Here is a 17,854-nt window from a genome sequence, read left to right on the forward strand (position 1 = left end):
ATTATAATTTTTTTTTTATTTGTATCCCGCCCTCCCCAGCCAAGGCAGCTAACATCATAAAAACAACACAATATGCATAAAAACAGACCAATTAATTAAAATACATCTTAAAATTAATTCAGACAAGTGAAAACCTGGCAATTATCAAGCTGGAATTGAGGGTGGTTGATACTTGCCAGGACCAACTGTTTCCACTGATCTTACAAGGACATGTGAGCGGGTTAAAGGATTTGGGGTGGGGTGGGGTGGGGTGGGAGTGAATTGAAGCGACCCCTTCCACTGCCCATTGATAACAAGTGATTGGCAACGTCAAATGAGACAACACTGGTCATCTACATGTTCAGGAAGTACAGGTGCAGCCCATGGCTGGCTTGCAGATTAAGAACCAAAGTGTGTAATTTCACTTCTTCCAGTTGACACACAACCATGGTCACATCCCTCCTCTCCCCATGGAGCCATGCTTATTTCCAAATGCCATTTGAATTCTGCTGCGTTTAACCAATCTTTCTGTACAAACAAGCAGCCCCCAATTTATGTTATATTTGCCCAATCAATCTAAAACCCAAGCCTACCACTTGTTGAGTTGCAACTTTCAACTGAGGGCTTGCAGTGAGAGCAGCTGCTTGCCGAGAGCTGTTTGCCAAAGCCACTTTTAAGTTCCTGCCAATGACTTCTGAAAGAGGAGTACTCAGTTTTCTTTTTTGTGGTTTAGAGCTCCCTGGAGTTTCCAAAGCTGCTAGCGCATCCTGAAAAGCAATTAAAATGCACTCATTTAACTGGGCATTGGTTCTCTGCTCAAAGGGATTTTCAAGTGATAAAAATGTTTTACAAGTTATTAAAGGCAGTTTACACATTTATTCTAATTCAATGATAATCACAGTTGACATATAATAAATAAACTGGGAATAGAAAGGAAGGGGATAAAAGAGGAAGGCTGTTATAGGAGAAAGAAGATTTGCAAGGTATTTACCTTTACATCAAAAGAAGGTTTGAACAGCTTGTCTTTAGATAAAAATTTAGATGGTGTGTCAAGATGCAGGGATGGTTCCTTCTGTACTGGCTTCCCCGCTTGTGAAGGGCTTGGCTTGTTACCAATATGATGTGAGACAACCCTCTGGAAAGCTTTACTCTGGAACCGATTCATATCCAGAGGTGTCACAGCTGTTCTTCTCCCAATTTCAAGGAGACTGCTGGGATGGTCATGTGTATTTGGAGATGCAGAATCTGTCCCTGTCTCAACTGGATGATTTGTGAAACACTCTTTGTTGAGTAAAAAAAAAATATTAAAATTAAAGCACCATCATTATTTTTTACTTATTTCTTTTGAATACAGTTTTTGTAATATAGCATCTAATTAGGTTCTTTTAGCTAACAATTTTTTCAGCTTTTGTATGGTGCTAGGGATGATGCCACAACCCACCTTTGGTAAAGATCTGAACCAATGGTGAGTCCTGACCTACCAGCAGAAGACCAATGCTAACACTGCTTTTCTCCTTTCACAGATGGAAGTGAACATTCTAGGCCTTTTCTGGTTGTGTCTTATAACTGTGAAGGACTGTGCCATTCAGCAACTATGCTACCAAAACTTGGGGAGTAGAGGGAGGGGAAAGGAATTCCTCTTATAGTGAGGGTTGTGTGGAAATTAGGGTGATGAGTGGCCACTTACATGTTTGCCCTGGTTAGCCAGGGGTTGGGGGAGGGGAGGCACACAGATAATTTATCCAGGTGAGCAGAGTCAAATTGCAACTCATATTCATCTTTTTAAATATTTTATTTATTGAAACAAGGAATCCATATTGCATAGATTAGGAAGCACCATGTAAAAGTTCTAAGCACCTAAAAAATCCCTCTTAAAATATTACGGTCTCAATACTGAACAGCTCCAAGAATGGAGTCTAGGGCAACATAAATAACTTAGGTCCATTGATTTCAATGGCTCTCCTCCGAAGAATGACTAATGTTGGATCACTCATAGCATTTAACATATCAATATGCTGCCAGTAGATGCTCAAGATTAGGATGTCAGCAAGTAAGCACAGAATACGTCTGCCTTACGCAATCATGCTACTGAACACACCTACAAAGCTTCAAATGAACCAACCTTCAGTGTCTACATTGTCAATCAGGAACTTGCTGTCATCAGGCTTCTTTCCTGTCCTTGCAGACTCCAGCAGCCAAGCCATGGTCACAGCAGGAAGGTTCCACTTCTTGGCAGCTTCATACTTCGAACCTTCCGGCTCTTTCACCACCAGGTGGGTGCTGACAAGCATTCCTTTCCTTGGGTTGGCTTTTCTCACAAAGAATTCTTGCACTCTGTAATCAAAGCCAGGCGACATTTCCATACCAAGCCACACTACAACATTAACCTTAAAATAAGATCTGAACGCTACTTCATATATGCTCACAATACGCTGGCCTCCTTAAGACAAACACGGTGATTTGAAGTAAAAGTGATAAATCACAGTGAGTACATTTCAACAGCAATTTCCATTGCTGAGTTGATTTTTTAAAAAAAAGCTTACATGTTTTCTCCTCTCTCCAAAATCTATGCACTAATTTATGGGGAGGGTTGTGTCCCTTTTGTATCAGAGGGGAAGTCTTGCTTTTTTGTTCCTTTTTAGGTGTGTTGTTTGATGAAATATGTTAAACTGTTCTGCATTTTGAACGTATTCTGTATTTATAGATGTATCAAATTGTGGTGGGCCATGGCTCTGAACAGCCGATTCTTACCCTTTTGATATTTCGGAGGTGAAACATTACAACTTGATTGTACAATATTAACAAAAAATAAAGACATACTACATACCTTGCCCCAAGCAATTGTGCCAAATATATTAAAGAATCTCTTTCTGCCCCATTAAACTGACTGAAAGACAATACACATTGTTGTAACGGAGTGTTTCCTTCCTTCACTGGCACAGGTGTGAAAAGTGGACTCGATTGGGGATCTAATAGGGACTGCTGCTCCACACACGTCACCTAAAGATGAGGAAATAAAGATTAACCAATAACCTAGACATTCTTTCAACTACAATTCAGAAGTTCTGAGACAACAAACCACTGAACTCTATATACAATGTTGCTGGCATCCATCTGTCTTGGGAGACAGTGCAATACACTCCAACTTTCCAGGACAGTAGTAATGCTGTTACACATATTTATTTGGTAACTGTCTAGTTGTTCAATGCAACTGGGAAATTAAATTATGGTTCAGTACATAAAGCTACTATTTATTGTTTTGTAATTGTCATGATATTTGGCACCACAATTCATCTGCTTTATTCAGATGTATCAAGCAATTAACTGTAGCAATTGCTGGGTGACATTTGTTAACCATCTTCCAGTGAGTCTCTGGGTTCAGTTTATGAATGTGGGCAGAGCAAATATCTGCAGCACAGGATTTTTGTGATTGGAACAGGGATAAATAGAACAAAAAATACATATTTAAGATTCCTAATTTAGTGAGGTTCTGTGTGTGTGAGAGAGAGAGAGAAAGAGAGAGAGAAAGAGAGCGAGTGAGCGAGCGCACATTATTTTAGCATATGCCATCCCTCAATGCAAATTTAAAGTTAGCAGCAACATTTTTCTTCACTGACTTTTCTTTTCGCACATGCCATGTATTATCCTATGACTTACACTTACCAGCCATGTATTTGTAACCACATCTCCTACAGTTGATTCCACGTTGTAGCCAAGTAGAGGAACCACAGCATAGTCAGCAATAGCTTTACTTTGTTGAGGCAGAACCTTCCCACCATTCTCTTCAATCAGAGGCCTCATGCAAGATTCATCCTCTTTACCAAAACCCAGAAGGATGAACCTCTTTCTGTTGAACAAGGCTCCTTCAATGACTGTAGAAGTGTCTGCCAAGGTACCATGGCTGGCACTGAACTCTTTCTCTTCTCGAAACGCAGTGTGATCAATATCACTGTAGTTATTGGCATCAACTGGAAGAGGGGAAAATGTTGCTTCAAAACAAATATTAAAGTGAAGATGTGTTGACCGTGAAAATGAGAAAACGTTCTCCAAGTTACTAGGCTGAAGAGATGTTGAACTGGAGTCCTATCACTTCTTTACACATTCAAGAGGTTACCTTCTTTAATTATTGCAATCCACCAAGCACTTCTTCCACACAACTGTCTTTCATTTCAGCAAATACCGAACTCAAGACTTACGCCCCTCCAACATACAAACAAGCCACACTGCGACCAACTGAACACAACCAACCAAGTTCTGGACCCCCCAACCTCTCGCAATGTCAATATATATAAACAAAGGACCTATCCACGTGATGCTGATATAGCCCCACTGGGGAGAATGAAAGAACAGCAGCCCACCATCTCTCTCCCTCCCTCCTCTTTCCCCCCAGCTGTACTTTCCTCTGCTTATTTGTCTGTTTTGTAACACAAGAAAATCTTTAATAAAAACTAATTTTTTAAGAGAGTGAATGCTGAACTCTTTAGTAAGCCCCAGTAAAAAAAAATGTGATTGTGTAGCAGCCGAAGTAGCACCAAGTAAATCATGCCCCACATTTTAGAAGCAAAATGCACGTTTTTAAATGAAAAATATGAAGAGGTTCCACAAGATGGGCTATATTTGCCCCTTAGTTTCCCTAGGAATCAGGGTGACTGGGGGAAGGGAGACAAAATAGGGAGAACAATTAACAGAGGTGGCAGAAGGCCAAAGTAATGCAGTGGCAAATGAAAAGAAACTGGCCAACTAGAGATGGAAAATCTGGGAAATTTTACACAGGCTCTAAGGATAAGATAAATTGTGAGGTTCTGGTGGAATAGTGAGGGAGGTCAACATAAGGGAGCTGTAGATAGGTGGGGATACTGGAACAAGGAGAAGAGGCAACAGTGGAAGAAAGAGAAAAGGCTACATTGCGTAGCAATCTTACCTACTGTGGACTCATTAGCTGAATACTGAGACAGTAGAGCTTCGTCTGCTTCTGGAGCCTGCACTGTTCTCACAACTTCTTTCTTTGAAAGACTGCTTCTTTTTGGAAAGATAGGCTGCTCTAAAACTGGACTGTCAAGTGGCTGGTAGTTTGCCGAAGTGTACTGAACCTCAGGTAGTAAATAACCTTTTCTAAAGCATTCCAACAACCATTTTGCTGTCACAATATATGGCCTATAAAACAAAAAAATAAGTTACTATGGGCAGGAGGCTATAGGCTTCCATAAAGGAGCAACCATATTTTACATTGCTGCAGTGAAGCACAGGCAAGGAGAATTTTTAAAATATAAAGAAGTGACACACAGAGATGTGTCCAAACCACACCCTTTGATACTCTAAGAATAAAGAATTGTTATCTTGGGAAAAGATGTGTAATACATGATCTGCAGTCACAATCTATGTTTCTGTCCCTGTACAGTGGTACCTCAGGTTAAGTACTTAATTCATTCCGGAGATCTGTTCTTAACCTGAAGCACCACTTTAGCTAATGGGGCCTCCCGTTGCCGCCGCGCCGCCGCTGTGGGATTTCTGTTCTCATCCTGAAGCGAAGTTCTTAACCTGAGGTACTATTTCTGAGTTAGTGGAGTATGTAACCTGAAGCGTCTGTAACCTGAAGCGTATGTAACCTGAGGTACCACTGTATGTTCAAGTGAAATCAGAGGGCTTACATTTACTTCTTTGGACAGGAGACCATTACAGAGAATAAAGCCCGTAAGACAATCACTTTCATTTAACTCTCTAAAACCTTTTCAGTAATTTACACTGAAATATACACTTCAAAATGTGAATCATTGCACACAAAAGGATATGCAATGGGGAGACAATTTATTGTTATAAATACTTTAATATAAGGGCCATATGCTGGCAGAAGTTAAGGCTCCAATTCTATACCCATTACCCAGGAGTATATTCCAGAGAATACAACAGGACGTACTTCTGAGTAGATATGTATAAAAGGTAAATGACCCCTGACAGTTAAGTCCAGTCACAGACGACTCTGGGGTTACAGCACTCATCTTTCCTGCTTGGCTGGGGGTTGGACTCGATGGCCCTTGTGGTCTATTCCAACTCTGTGATTCTATGATTCTATGATCTCGCTTTACAGGTCAAGGGAGCCGGCGTTTGTCAGCAGACAGTTTTTTCCAGGTCATGTGGCCAGCATGACTAAGCCGCTTCTGGCGCAATGGAACACCGAAACCAGAGCAGTGCACGGAAACGCCGTTTACCTTCCCATCAGAGCGGTACCTATTTATCTACTTGCACTTTTTGGCGTGCTTTCGAACTGCTAGGTTGACAGGAGCTGGCACCAAGCAACAGGAGCTCACCCCATTGCGGGGATTCAAACCACTGACCTTCTGATCAGCAAGCCCAAGAGGCTCAGCCCCACCTGTGCCCCTATAGATATGTATAGGATTACACTAAAAAAAGGTAAATGTAAAGGACCCCTGGACAGTTAAGTCCAGTCAAAGGTGAGTATGGATGTTCATCTCGCTTCAGGCGATGGAGCCAGCGTTTGTCCACAGACAGCTTTCTGGGTCATGTGGCCAGCATGACTAAACTGCTTCTGGCACAATGGAACACTGACGAGTGCCAGAGTGCACAGAAAAGCCATTTACCTTCCCGCCACAGCGGTACCTATTTATCTACTCTCACTGGCGTGCTTTCGAACTGTTAGGTTGACAGAAGCTGGGAAAGAGCAATGCGAGCTCACACTTTTGCATGGATTAAAATCGCCGACCTTTGGATTATAAAGCCCAAGAGGCTCAGTGCTTTAGACCACATCACTACCCGCGTCCCTTTAGGATTGCACTACATGTTATTATCAGTACCTCTGTGTGGTCTTCTTCAAAAACAGTTTAAGTTCTTCATCATCATAGTCACCCACAATGACATGTGTCACATCTTCATTGAGCTGATTAAAACGAACACCACCTCCGGAGTTAATAAGCTTTCTCATTTTATCTAATTTTCTGCCACTAAAGCCACAAAGGTAAATCTACAAGAAAGGGTAGAGAAAAATCATGGTTTACTGGCACATTGAGAGACTCCAAATTCAGTCGCAGCTTTATTTTAAATTCTCTCCAGCAGCTTCCACTACTAAATATGTAAGTCATTGTTCAGTACACATCACTTCCTGCACCTATGTCTCCTCTTGATTGTCAACTTTTACAATTATCAGTAACCAAATGCATGAAGACAACTAATATTGACTGTTTTTAATTCCATTACAAGGAAAACCACAAAGGAAGCAGCTAAACTATGTGAGTGGTGTCCTAGGAGATCATCTTAATACCTTCAGCTGCCTGTCCTGACTTTAGGACAGCAATGCTCCCAAGCAAGTCACTCATGAATTTAATACCTACTTCTGCTCAGCAAAACTCACAAACTATATAGTTTGAGGTGTCCAAAATGTCTGTATTCTCATCAACAGTATCATTATCAACAACATTTATTACTTGGGTAATATGCACATGCACAGTTAGACATACTCTGCATCCATCTAGTAAATCTTCAGGTGCTTGCAAAGAACTTGTATCCAAGCTGTTCAGGTCATCTGAAGAGGGATCCAGCCTGCTATTCATAGTAGAATTACAAGAGGTTTCATTAACACCGCTTAAATTAATATTTGAAATGTGGCTGACATCTGAGAGTGTTCGACCTTTGAATAAAATGCAGATAGAGACAAAAGTTAGGAGTTATTTCGGGAAAATGTTATATCTACTACCTTTTTATTTTGGTATAAGAAAAAAGGGTAAAATGCCAAGGTTATTATTTATTTTAGCATTTATTAACTACTAGCTCAGTTCTATCACACTGAATATAGTGGTCTGCTATCGTATATAGACAGAACTCACTTTCTGCTTCTTAATGCTTATTCAGGTCCCTCCAAGACAGATTACTCAAAATAATTATTTCCTAAGTTATGAATTTTCTTCTGTCCTTAAGGAGAGAATGTGGACCAAAGAAAGAAGTGACAAGAAATTTAAGGGGATTCTTGTTTTTCAAGCTAGGATAGCTCAGTTGGAAGACCATGAGACTCTCAATCTCAGGGTTGTGGGTTCAAGCCCCACATTGGGCAAAAGATTCCTGCATTGCAGGGGGTTGGACTAGATGACCCTTGTGGTCTCTTCCAACTCTACAACTCCATGATTCTATTATTCTAAATATATTGTATGGATTTAATACAGTATTTCATACAGTGATTTAAATATGGAACAAAAACAATATATGGAAGAATTATTTTAACTATAGAGAACTTAAGGTTGCAATCCTAGCCCACTTTCTAGCAAGTATAGCCCAATGAACACGATACAAGGGATTTTTACTTCTGAATAAGTACTCTGCATGCATTTAATCCTCAGTTTACTAACAACCACAGGCCTTGTTTTCTCCCCATGGAACTATGGCAAGACTATGGCAGGATATTGTAGACATCCTGCATACTAACAGCAAGCTCATTCTCAAAGTGTGGATTATTATAAAGCCCAAACAACACCATCCATACACAACAGAGAGGTATCAACAGGCTCAGGAAAGCCATGGCTGGAACCTTAAACAAGAGCACTCCAAGCTACAACTTTTTTTTGCAAGCCCTACTTGTCTACTTGAAAATCACAACAAGGATGCTCTTGCCTTGGGCTCCAAACATTTCCAAAATAATAGAAATCCTAGACTAGTACACAGGTTGTCAAAGTTTATGAGCCAAAAGTTCTGCAAAAATAGACATTAAAAGTGATAAATCAAATCATAATGCTATAAAGATCTCTAATTTTTCTGTTCATAGAGACGTTAACACATTACAGAACTTAATACTTACTATCGGGCTTGCAAGTTAGGCTAGTAGGAGTTGATGTGCTTGGTGCACTTTCTTGCTTTGCTTTAAGGTCGACTGTATACATGGATTCATCCTGGCAAAATCCCTTCTCAATGCTGTCAAAAAACCACTGGACTGAAATGCAATGGACATTCCACCTTCTTGCGCATTCATATTTCTGCCCTTTCCCAAGTACAAAAACAAATGCAGTTAAAGTTAATATTAAAATAAATTCCTCAGATAAATACCGGTATATAGGGACAGATATTCTAGCATTTTTTTTAAAAATAGCAAACTTTTGTTTCTTAATTTCTGTTTGGGGTGATACAGCACCCAAGATTTAAATACATCCTCAAGAGAAAACCTGAAGAAACAAAACATTGCAGTCAAACCACAACTATTTAAGTGTTGGTTTAACCATTTTGGCTGTGCAGGAAATAAAACACAGCTAGCAGAAAACAACACTTTTTTTTTTTAATGAGCAACTGTGATTTTAACACAGTCAATTTGCATCCAGATGATATTTCTCAGTTTCAATAGAACCTATGTCCACACGTGCAAATGCATGGCAGCCTTAGTTTACTGTTTTCAATCTAGCACGCTGCTGTTACTCAAAGATATACATATGCCTGATTCCATTACAGTGGTACCTTGGGTTAAGAACTTAATTCGTTCTGGAGGTCCATTCTTAACCTGAAACTGTTCTTAACCTGAAGCACCACTTTAGCTAACGGGGCCTCCCACTGCCGCCGCACCGCTGCTGCACGATTTCTGTTCTCATCCTGAAGCAAAGTTCTTAACCTGAGGTACTATTTCTGGGTTAGCGTCGTCTGTAACCCGAAGCGTCTGTAACCCAAGGTACCACTGTACACTCTCTGGCCAAACCATATGCAGATTTTACATCTTTTTCTGGAAAAAGCTGTTCTAAATTTGGCCAAATGCAGTCCTGTTAGTGATAAGACAGGTGGGCAGCCTTCAGTCCACGGGCAATAAGGCCCTTCTTACCTGTTTGCCCTCTGGCATCCCTCTACGTACTTGCCAATAATGGAGGTGAAATGAATGGATGATGAATGAGGTTGCATGCTTGTGTATAAAGTGGGGAAGAGAGAAAATGAATACATGAAGGAGATGAGAGATATGGTAAAGAGAGTGATGAAGTTGTGCTCAGTCTCCTTTCCAGGTTTGGTCCTACTCACTGCCAGCTCTGGGCTCACGCACCAGTAGTATGTGCCCACAACTGTTTCCTCTCCAAGATAATGTGATCCTCAACTTCAAATGGGGTATCTACCCCTAACACAGAGTGTAGAGGGAAGAAAATGGTTGCTTGTGAGTACTTGAAAAAGCATTTTCCATTTTTCCAAAGTAATTAAGTGGTTCAGTGGGTTTTTTTAGTGTCCCTCCTTTGGGAAAAGAGAAGCATTTTCCTTCCATTTATGTGAGATTTCCCCTAACCCTTTATATTGAAAATTCTTCTTTATACGGAGTGAAAACGGAAGCATGAAAGCCAGAGGCTCACTCCCAGTCTCCATTCAAAGGAAGGAGAAAGGAGGGAAAGGAATGCTGGAAGTGGTTGTGAACAATGGATTGTGTGGCATTTTTGTTGCCATGAGGACTCTGTTCATCGATTTGTCACACAGCACACCATGTCAGGCAGCATAAATATCTTGCTACTTGACATGTTTTGCAGCATGTCAAATTAAAATTACAATAGAAGTTCTGTCTGCATTCAAGTTGTGAAACCAAATTATTTTGCACAAATACAAGGATCCTCCTGAACTCAACAAATACATTTTTATTTATTTTTTAAAAATTACCTTTTGGTTCTTGAACAATAAGATGGGTACATTCATTCATCTTAAGTTGCCCTGTATACTGACCACCATTCTCAATAGTAATACGCTGGACTGCTTTTCTGTCTGCACTGCTTAAACCAGTCACACAGATTGTACAACCAAGAAACAAAGGGCATAGGTAGTCTCCCATATTGATGTCTGTATATCTAAGCATCCTGTTGGGAACAAGAGCAATAAAAGTATGTCTTGCCATTTCTCTTCATTAGCAGAAAAACAGAGTTGTGCATGAGTAAGTAAAGCCAGTACAGAATTTAATGGCTATGCAGCAGAGCCAAGGATATATCATCATTCTTAGGTGTTTAAACCTTCTCCTATAAATCCAAGTAAAGAACAATGTCTTTTTTATGTTAATGGTGTGAAACTTGCACTTTGCAACATGATTACTAACATATAAGTTTAAATTACTATTTGGAGAATACCATACCGTAGCTCAGAATTTTTCAAATAGTCAGTGTTAGAAATTGAGATATGAAAGCTAGGAACTAAATACAACCTGAAATCTAGGTTATGGGTGCAACTACAGAATGTCTAGGTGCACTTTTTATAACAAGAATACAAAGCTGAAAATGAATGAATGCAGCTAAAATACTAGGTTCATTTTTCACATGGTCTAGTCCTTCCACTGCCCACCCCTCTAATATTCTTAAGAGGGTTTCTTCTCCAGTCTTCAGAGAGTAGATGGAAGTGGGGAGGCAGAAAAAGGTCCTCCTTTCCTTCCACTCTGCAGTTTTAATATGAAATCTTAGGTGCCCAGAGCTCAGAAACAGCTCACGCTAATGAAAATTCCTGTTGCAAAATGCGCCTAGAACAATGGGAGTTTCAAACACTGCAAGTAGTATTACTTTTCTAATTGCACGAATGTAGTCTTACCTATGTTGGGATTTATCCCACAATGCTTTTACCCAAGAGGGAAGCAAAATGGGTTTTTTTAAGTTAGCTGCAACTAAATATTTCTTGCTTCCAACTTCTCCAGCTATAAGATGTGTTACTGACACATTAAGATCTCTATATACACGGCCGCCCATCATCTGCACATACTTGTGGACTTCTTCCTATGAAAGAGAAAAAACAGCAGCAAATGACAATAAACCAAGACAAAGCAGATTAAATGAGGATTAGCAAAACACTATAAACAAAAACAATAATATGGTATCATAAAGCTAACAGAAGTACAACTGAAATAGTGTCCAGGTGTGCACAGAGCATTTAGGAGACAATACTGGCAGGCTTAAGATGATTCAAGGAAACGCAAAAATAAACATAAAAAGCATTCCTGTGATGCACATTTTTGTTGTAAAACATCCTTAAATCCAGATTGGATGAAAGGTGGTACATAAATGTTTCAATAAATACATAAAATAGCAGACTCAAAGTAGTTATTTTCAGACTGCAGAAAAAGAAGACAGGGAAGATTCATGATAATCTTGAAATGTCTGACAGCCTTTCCCCGCTTTCAAAAGAAAAGGACAAGTACTATTAATATGTATAAATTAGCAAATAACAGATCTGTGTTACATATTACTAAAGCGTTCCTAAATCAAAGAGAAGGGCAATGAAATATATTTTCTTAAGGTATAAAACTGATGTGATTATTTTTTTTTTTTAAAAAATCATTTTTATTGATTTTCCAATAAAAAACATCCAAATAAATATCCAATCATAATGCTTCAATTAAAAAATTAAAAAATAAAATAAAAAAGATCAAATTGTAGTCCAAATTGTATTTATTAATTTCTTGGGGCTCCCCATGGTCTGGATCTCTGGAGCATATCTCTGCATCTTAGTCCTTTTTTAAAAAAAAAATAATAATTTTTATTAATTTTCCAAGCATATAATAAAAACAAACAATCAAACAAAACAAACAAAACATACAAACATATAAACATGTATACTTTCGTAATCTTATCTTCCTACACCTTGCTTCCCGGACTTCCCCATACCTCCCCTTTTCTGCATCCTTGTTTTTGCCTTCCTTCAGCAACCCTCCAACTGATTAATTAATTCACTTTCATCTAATTTCCTTAACTTATTGTTTACAGCTGCAATTCTCTATTTCTTAACACCTTAACATCTCATTACACTTCAATTTTACAACAATTTTTAAGGTAAATTTTAAATTTCTTCCAGTCTTCTTCCACTGTCTCTTTCCCCTGGTCACGGATTCTGCCGGTCATCTCTGCCAGTCCCATGTAGTCGATCACCTTCGCTTGCCATTCTTCCAGAGTGGGTAGCTCTTGTGTCTTCCAATACTTTGCCAGAAGAATTCTTGCTGCTGTAGTAGCATACATAAAAAACGTCCTATCCTTCTTTGTCACCAATTGGCCAACCATGCCCAGGAGAAAAGCCTCAGGTTTTTTAGGGAAGGTCCATTTAAGAACCTTCTTAATTTCATTATAGATCATTTCCCAAAAGGCTTTAATCTTCGGGCAGGTCCACCAAAGGTGGTAAAAGGTACCTTCAGTCTCATTACATTTCCAGCATTTGTTATTGGGCAAATGGTAAATTTTTGCAAGCTTGACTGGGGTCATATACCACCTGTAAATCATTTTCATAATGTTTTCTCTTAAAGCATTGCATGCCGTAAACTTAAGACCAGTATTCCATAACTGTTCCCAGTCAGCAAACATAATGTTATGACCAATGTCTTGTGCCCATTTAATCATAGCTGATTTCACCGTTTCATCCTGTGTATTCCATTTCAACAGCAAATTATACATTCTTGACAAGTTCTTAGTATTGGATTCTAACAGTTCTGTTTCTAATTTTGACCTCTCCATCTGGAAACCTATTTTCCTGTCCTGTTTAAATACCTCGTTTATCTGAAGGTTAAAACTGATGTGATTAGTGGTTTACAAAATTAGACATTTGTCAATGATGTTTTAAGCAAGGTAATGTTCTTGCTGCACTGAAGAGTTTTGGCCCTTCTGATCTTGATTTCAAAGCATCTATGGCAAATCTATCTATTTAGCTGAAATGGTGACATATCAAAAGACAATTTGACTCCTAGTTATGACTAGATGCTTACAATAAGATGAACACCCAACTCTTCAAAACACATCAATAAAAAAGAATTACCCTAGTTTCTTTCTGTAGGCTTGTACAGGATACAGTTACATCAGCCATTGTCATATTAAATACTGGATGGTCTGCCCTTGGCACACATCGCTGGTTCTGCATACAGTAGACAACTACTTGTGGTCCAACAATTCTGCAACCAAGCTGAAACAAGAGATAAGACAAATCAAGATGGTAAATAAGAACCTTTTCCTTAGAAAAACTGTTCTCCCACAATCCCAATACACATGGCACACCTTTAAAAAAAAAAAGCAAATAGATAAGTTTGGTGCCAAGGTTGCAGGCTTGATCCCCAAATGAGACAGCTGCATATTCCTGCATTGCAGGGGTTTGGACTAGATGATCCTTAGAGTCACTTCCAACTCTACAAATCTTTGAGTGTGTGTCAATACATATCTTGCAATACTAACAATATACACGTGGACAACTGTTCAATCAGATGACACTGGATTATTTCAGAAGGCAAATAATGACATATAAATCATCTATTTCGTCATCCCATTTATAGTCCCAGTATCCAGATTAGGTTCTGCTAGTCCAGTTTTCTTCAATGTTGGGTCCTCAGATGTTGTTGGACTCCAACTCCCATCATCCCTGACCATTGGCTAAGCTAGCAGAGGATGATGGGAGCTGGAGTCAAACAACATCTTGAAGAACACCGTGCTAGCCTACACTTGATTCCCACAGGAACATACAGAAATACTGACATAAATCTGCTCTCCGTGAAATAATTAAAAACAGAGGTGAGATACATCTACAGCCACTTCCCTCCCCACTGCATTAACAAAGTCACTATGTAAATAAAACACAAACCTTTTGAAGGTGATTAAAAACAATGCCATTGAACTGATCACAAATATAAAGGGATTTGTCATTCTCTTGTATCCTCAGTGCAGCTGTATTTTCAAGAATCTGGAGAGATTCTTCTGACTGAAATTCTTTGATGGACTGCAAAATATAACAAAAGCAGTAGGCAAGTATTCTGCAGATTTGCAAACATTTTTTTTGAATATAAACCGTGGTTGCACTGAAATATGCCTGTACTTGGTGATACTTACTAAAAACATCTACACATTCAATTCATAATATTGGGCCAGTTCAGAAATAACTGTAAGCCAAACCATAGCCTACTACAAACATCTAGGTTCTCAGAGAGAAGATTGCAGCTGCTGCCCTAAACCATAGTTTAGCTTAGAATTACATCTGAACCAGGGCTTGTTGTTTACATTCTCCAGACAAACTACAAGAGACAAGTCATAAAGCAAAACTTGGCTACAATTTGTGCTTTGTTTACAGTGAGATAAACCATAAAATTGCTGTTTACTTTTTCAACACACAAACCTTAATATTTAAAATACATATAAAATGATATTCATTGATCACATTACATTCACAGACCAACTCCACGTACTAAATAAGCTTACCTCAAGGGCCTGAAGGAAAAATTCTGAGTTTTCTGCAGACTTTATAAACTTCACAAAATATGGTTCCTTGCTATTTTTCATTGTTCAACTAATGAAGAAATAGGAAAGCAGATTTAGCTTTATTTAGAAAGGAAAACTATTATGAAAAATCAGTTGCTAGTGGAAACCTATGCATGCGGATACTATGGCACAGACCAATTTTTACCAAACTATGTTGGCTGTTCGGAAGCACCTGTTTTCTGCTTACTTTAAAATACAGTAACAACCCATTTGACGAAAATCACAATGTCCACCTTACTAAGAGTGACTACTCCTGATTAGTTCTCTTCATTTATATTCCTATCAGTTATTCATAAAATACTTTATGAGAATATACAGCCCGCACTTGTTTGTTGTCTGGGCATTTCAGGATGTAGGCGCACACATTGCCCAGGCTTGCGCCCCAATGTAGCCTGATGTGGCAGTCAAGGCAAGGATGTTGCAACTTCCCAACAATCCCCCTTCAGGTGGGACTGCTGCTGAAGGCCAGGTGCTTGACGACACCTGTCCACTTCCTCTGCCATACATTGAGGAAGGAAAACGGGAGGCTGCTGTTGGCTCCAAACCCCATAGGCAAGAACAAACAATGGCCAGGTGTATCTTAGGCATAATCTTATGTCCAGGCCCATGGTTCCCACGGGGGTGGGGGGCAATTTGGAAGCTTGTTTAGACCACGTTAATGGCCTTTTAGGCTTCCCTGACCATTAGGTCCAGTCGTGGCCGACTCTGGGGTTGCGGCGCTCATCTTGCTTTATTGGCCGAGGGAGCCAGTGTACAGCTTCCGAGTCATATGGCCACCATGACTAAGCCACTTCTAGCGAACCAGAGCAGCACACAGAAACGCCGTTTACCTTCCCGCCAGAGCGGTACTTATTTATCTACTTGCACTTTCACGTGCTTTCGAACTGCTAGGTTGGCAGGAGCAGGGACTGAGAAATGGGAGCTCACCCCGTTGCGGGGATTCGAACTGCCAACCTTCTGATCGGCAAGTCCTAGGCTCTGTGGTTTAACCCACAGCGCCACCCGTGTCCCCCTTGAATAATGTAGTAAGTATTATATGTCACAAGAGCGGGGGCATCAGGATTTTAGGTGGGGCATGGCCAAAAAAAGGTTGCGAACCACTGGTCTAGGTGCCGGCTGGTTCCAAGCTAAGCACAGATAAGAACATGGGTAGGCAAACTAAGGCCTGGGGGCCAGATCCAGCCCAATCGCCTTCTAAATCCAGCCTGCGGACGGTCCAGGAATCAGCATATTTTTACATGAGTAGAATGTGTGCTTTTATTTAAAATGCACCTCTGGGTTATTTGTAGGGCATAGGAATTCGTTCATCCCCCCCCCCCCCCAAAAAATAGTCCGTCACCCCCACAAGGTCTGAGGGACCCTGCTGAAAAAGTTTGCTGACCCCTTGTTTAATAACCAAGGAAGAGCCCTGCTGGATTGGGGTCAAAGGCCCATCTTAGTCCAGCATCCTGCACCGCCGTTTGCAAGGAGGGGTGCATTGCCCTCAAGTGCACCAGGCAGCCAGCGCTGAGGGGACTCGATTCAGGTTGTGGGGATACGGTGGGATGAACCCACGGCCACCTGCCCCTCACATCTTATGGCAGGTAAAGGGACATGGCAGGCATTGTCCTGCACAGCGAAGTTCCATTCTGCTTTGTTTGGGTGCGTGAATCATAGAACTGGAGAGCGGGATGGGGACCCCCAAAGGTCATCTAGCCCAACCCGGGAATCTCAGCCAAAGCATCCACGGCAGACGCGGCCATCCGGGGAAAGGAGCCCCCACCGAACACCTCAGAAAGCTCTTCCTTGCGATGGGGGTTGGGAGCCCTGGGCGGCCTCCGCTCCCCCCTCAACCTCTCCTTGCCTTGAACGGCTCATAACCGAAAGCCCCGACCACGACTGAGGCAAACTGGGCGGGGAGGGCACCATTTCGCCCCTGGGGTGCCCGCCTACTACAGGGGCGAAAAAAGGCCGAGGCGACGCTCCCCTTCCGCTTACCCCGTCGCCTCAGCTCTCCGCCGCGGTTTCCTTCCTCCCCTCAGAGGGACCCAGAATCATAACTTCCCGAAGGCTGGCGGGAAAAGACGAGGAGCGGGAAGTGCGCATGCGTGAATGACGCCTCAGCTCTTCTCTCGCGAGCGAGCGAGCGCCCTCTCCCCGCCCCGCTTTTTTATTGTTGTTGTTGTTAACTCCTTCGCTGCTTCTCGAGGCGCCTCCCTTTAGGGACGAGAGCCGGAAAGCCGCGCTCGAGCGAGCGAGAGAGTGCGGCCCCTTTTAAAAATACACCGCCGGTTTTCGACGTCGCGGGAAGGGAGGCGCCGGGTGCAAAAGCGCAGCGTGGGAGCGGCAGCCGCCGGGCAATCGCCCCCTCGCCTAGGAGGCTTCTAAAGTACATCGCTAAGCGAGGAGCGGTGTTCACGTGTTTGGTTCACGTGTGAATGCGCGGCCGAGCTCCACGCTGTGTTCGTGTTCTGTTGGCAGCCGCCCAGAATAGCTGGGGAAACCCATCCAGATGGGCGTGGTATAAATAATAGTAATGATATTTTGTTTTATTCGTGGAAGGAAGCGTGGAGCACAAGCCCGTGGTGCTTTAGTTGTCACATGATCAGGCACTTCCATTTCTTTAAGAACTTGACATAGTTTGCTGTGGTCGACACAGTCAAAGGCTTTTGCATAGTCAATGAAGCAGA

General features: G+C 41.2%; 1 protein-coding gene across 4 annotated transcripts in view; it reads right to left on the bottom strand.

Moving 5' to 3' along the window:
- TOPBP1 (DNA topoisomerase II binding protein 1) overlaps positions 1-17,283 on the bottom strand; it is a 31,173-nt gene extending 13,890 nt beyond the window's left edge. The window contains exons 1-15 of one of the 4 annotated variants that reach the window (XM_028751601.2): positions 17,163-17,283; positions 15,126-15,213; positions 14,515-14,649; positions 13,702-13,845; positions 11,497-11,678; positions 10,588-10,781; positions 8,777-8,956; positions 7,449-7,618; positions 6,789-6,955; positions 4,901-5,133; positions 3,643-3,947; positions 2,807-2,979; positions 2,102-2,313; positions 971-1,260; positions 573-746 (exon numbers count right to left, since the gene is read on the bottom strand). In XM_028751601.2, coding sequence (XP_028607434.2) covers positions 573-746; positions 971-1,260; positions 2,102-2,313; positions 2,807-2,979; positions 3,643-3,947; positions 4,901-5,133; positions 6,789-6,955; positions 7,449-7,618; positions 8,777-8,956; positions 10,588-10,781; positions 11,497-11,678; positions 13,702-13,845; positions 14,515-14,649; positions 15,126-15,206 — 2,640 coding nt within the window. In that variant the 5' untranslated portion in view covers positions 15,207-15,213; positions 17,163-17,283. Of the gene's footprint in view, positions 1-572; positions 747-970; positions 1,261-2,101; positions 2,314-2,806; positions 2,980-3,642; positions 3,969-4,900; positions 5,134-6,788; positions 6,956-7,448; positions 7,619-8,776; positions 8,957-10,587; positions 10,782-11,496; positions 11,679-13,701; positions 13,846-14,514; positions 14,650-15,125; positions 15,214-17,117 lie in introns of all 4 variants that reach the window. The other 3 variants (XM_077916391.1, XM_077916389.1, XM_077916390.1) reach the window with 3 other exon arrangements.
- Positions 17,284-17,854: the final 571 nt, after the last annotated feature.

Source organism: Podarcis muralis, chromosome 12, assembly GCF_964188315.1.
Source record: "Podarcis muralis chromosome 12, rPodMur119.hap1.1, whole genome shotgun sequence".
NCBI lineage: Eukaryota > Metazoa > Chordata > Lepidosauria > Squamata > Lacertidae > Podarcis > Podarcis muralis.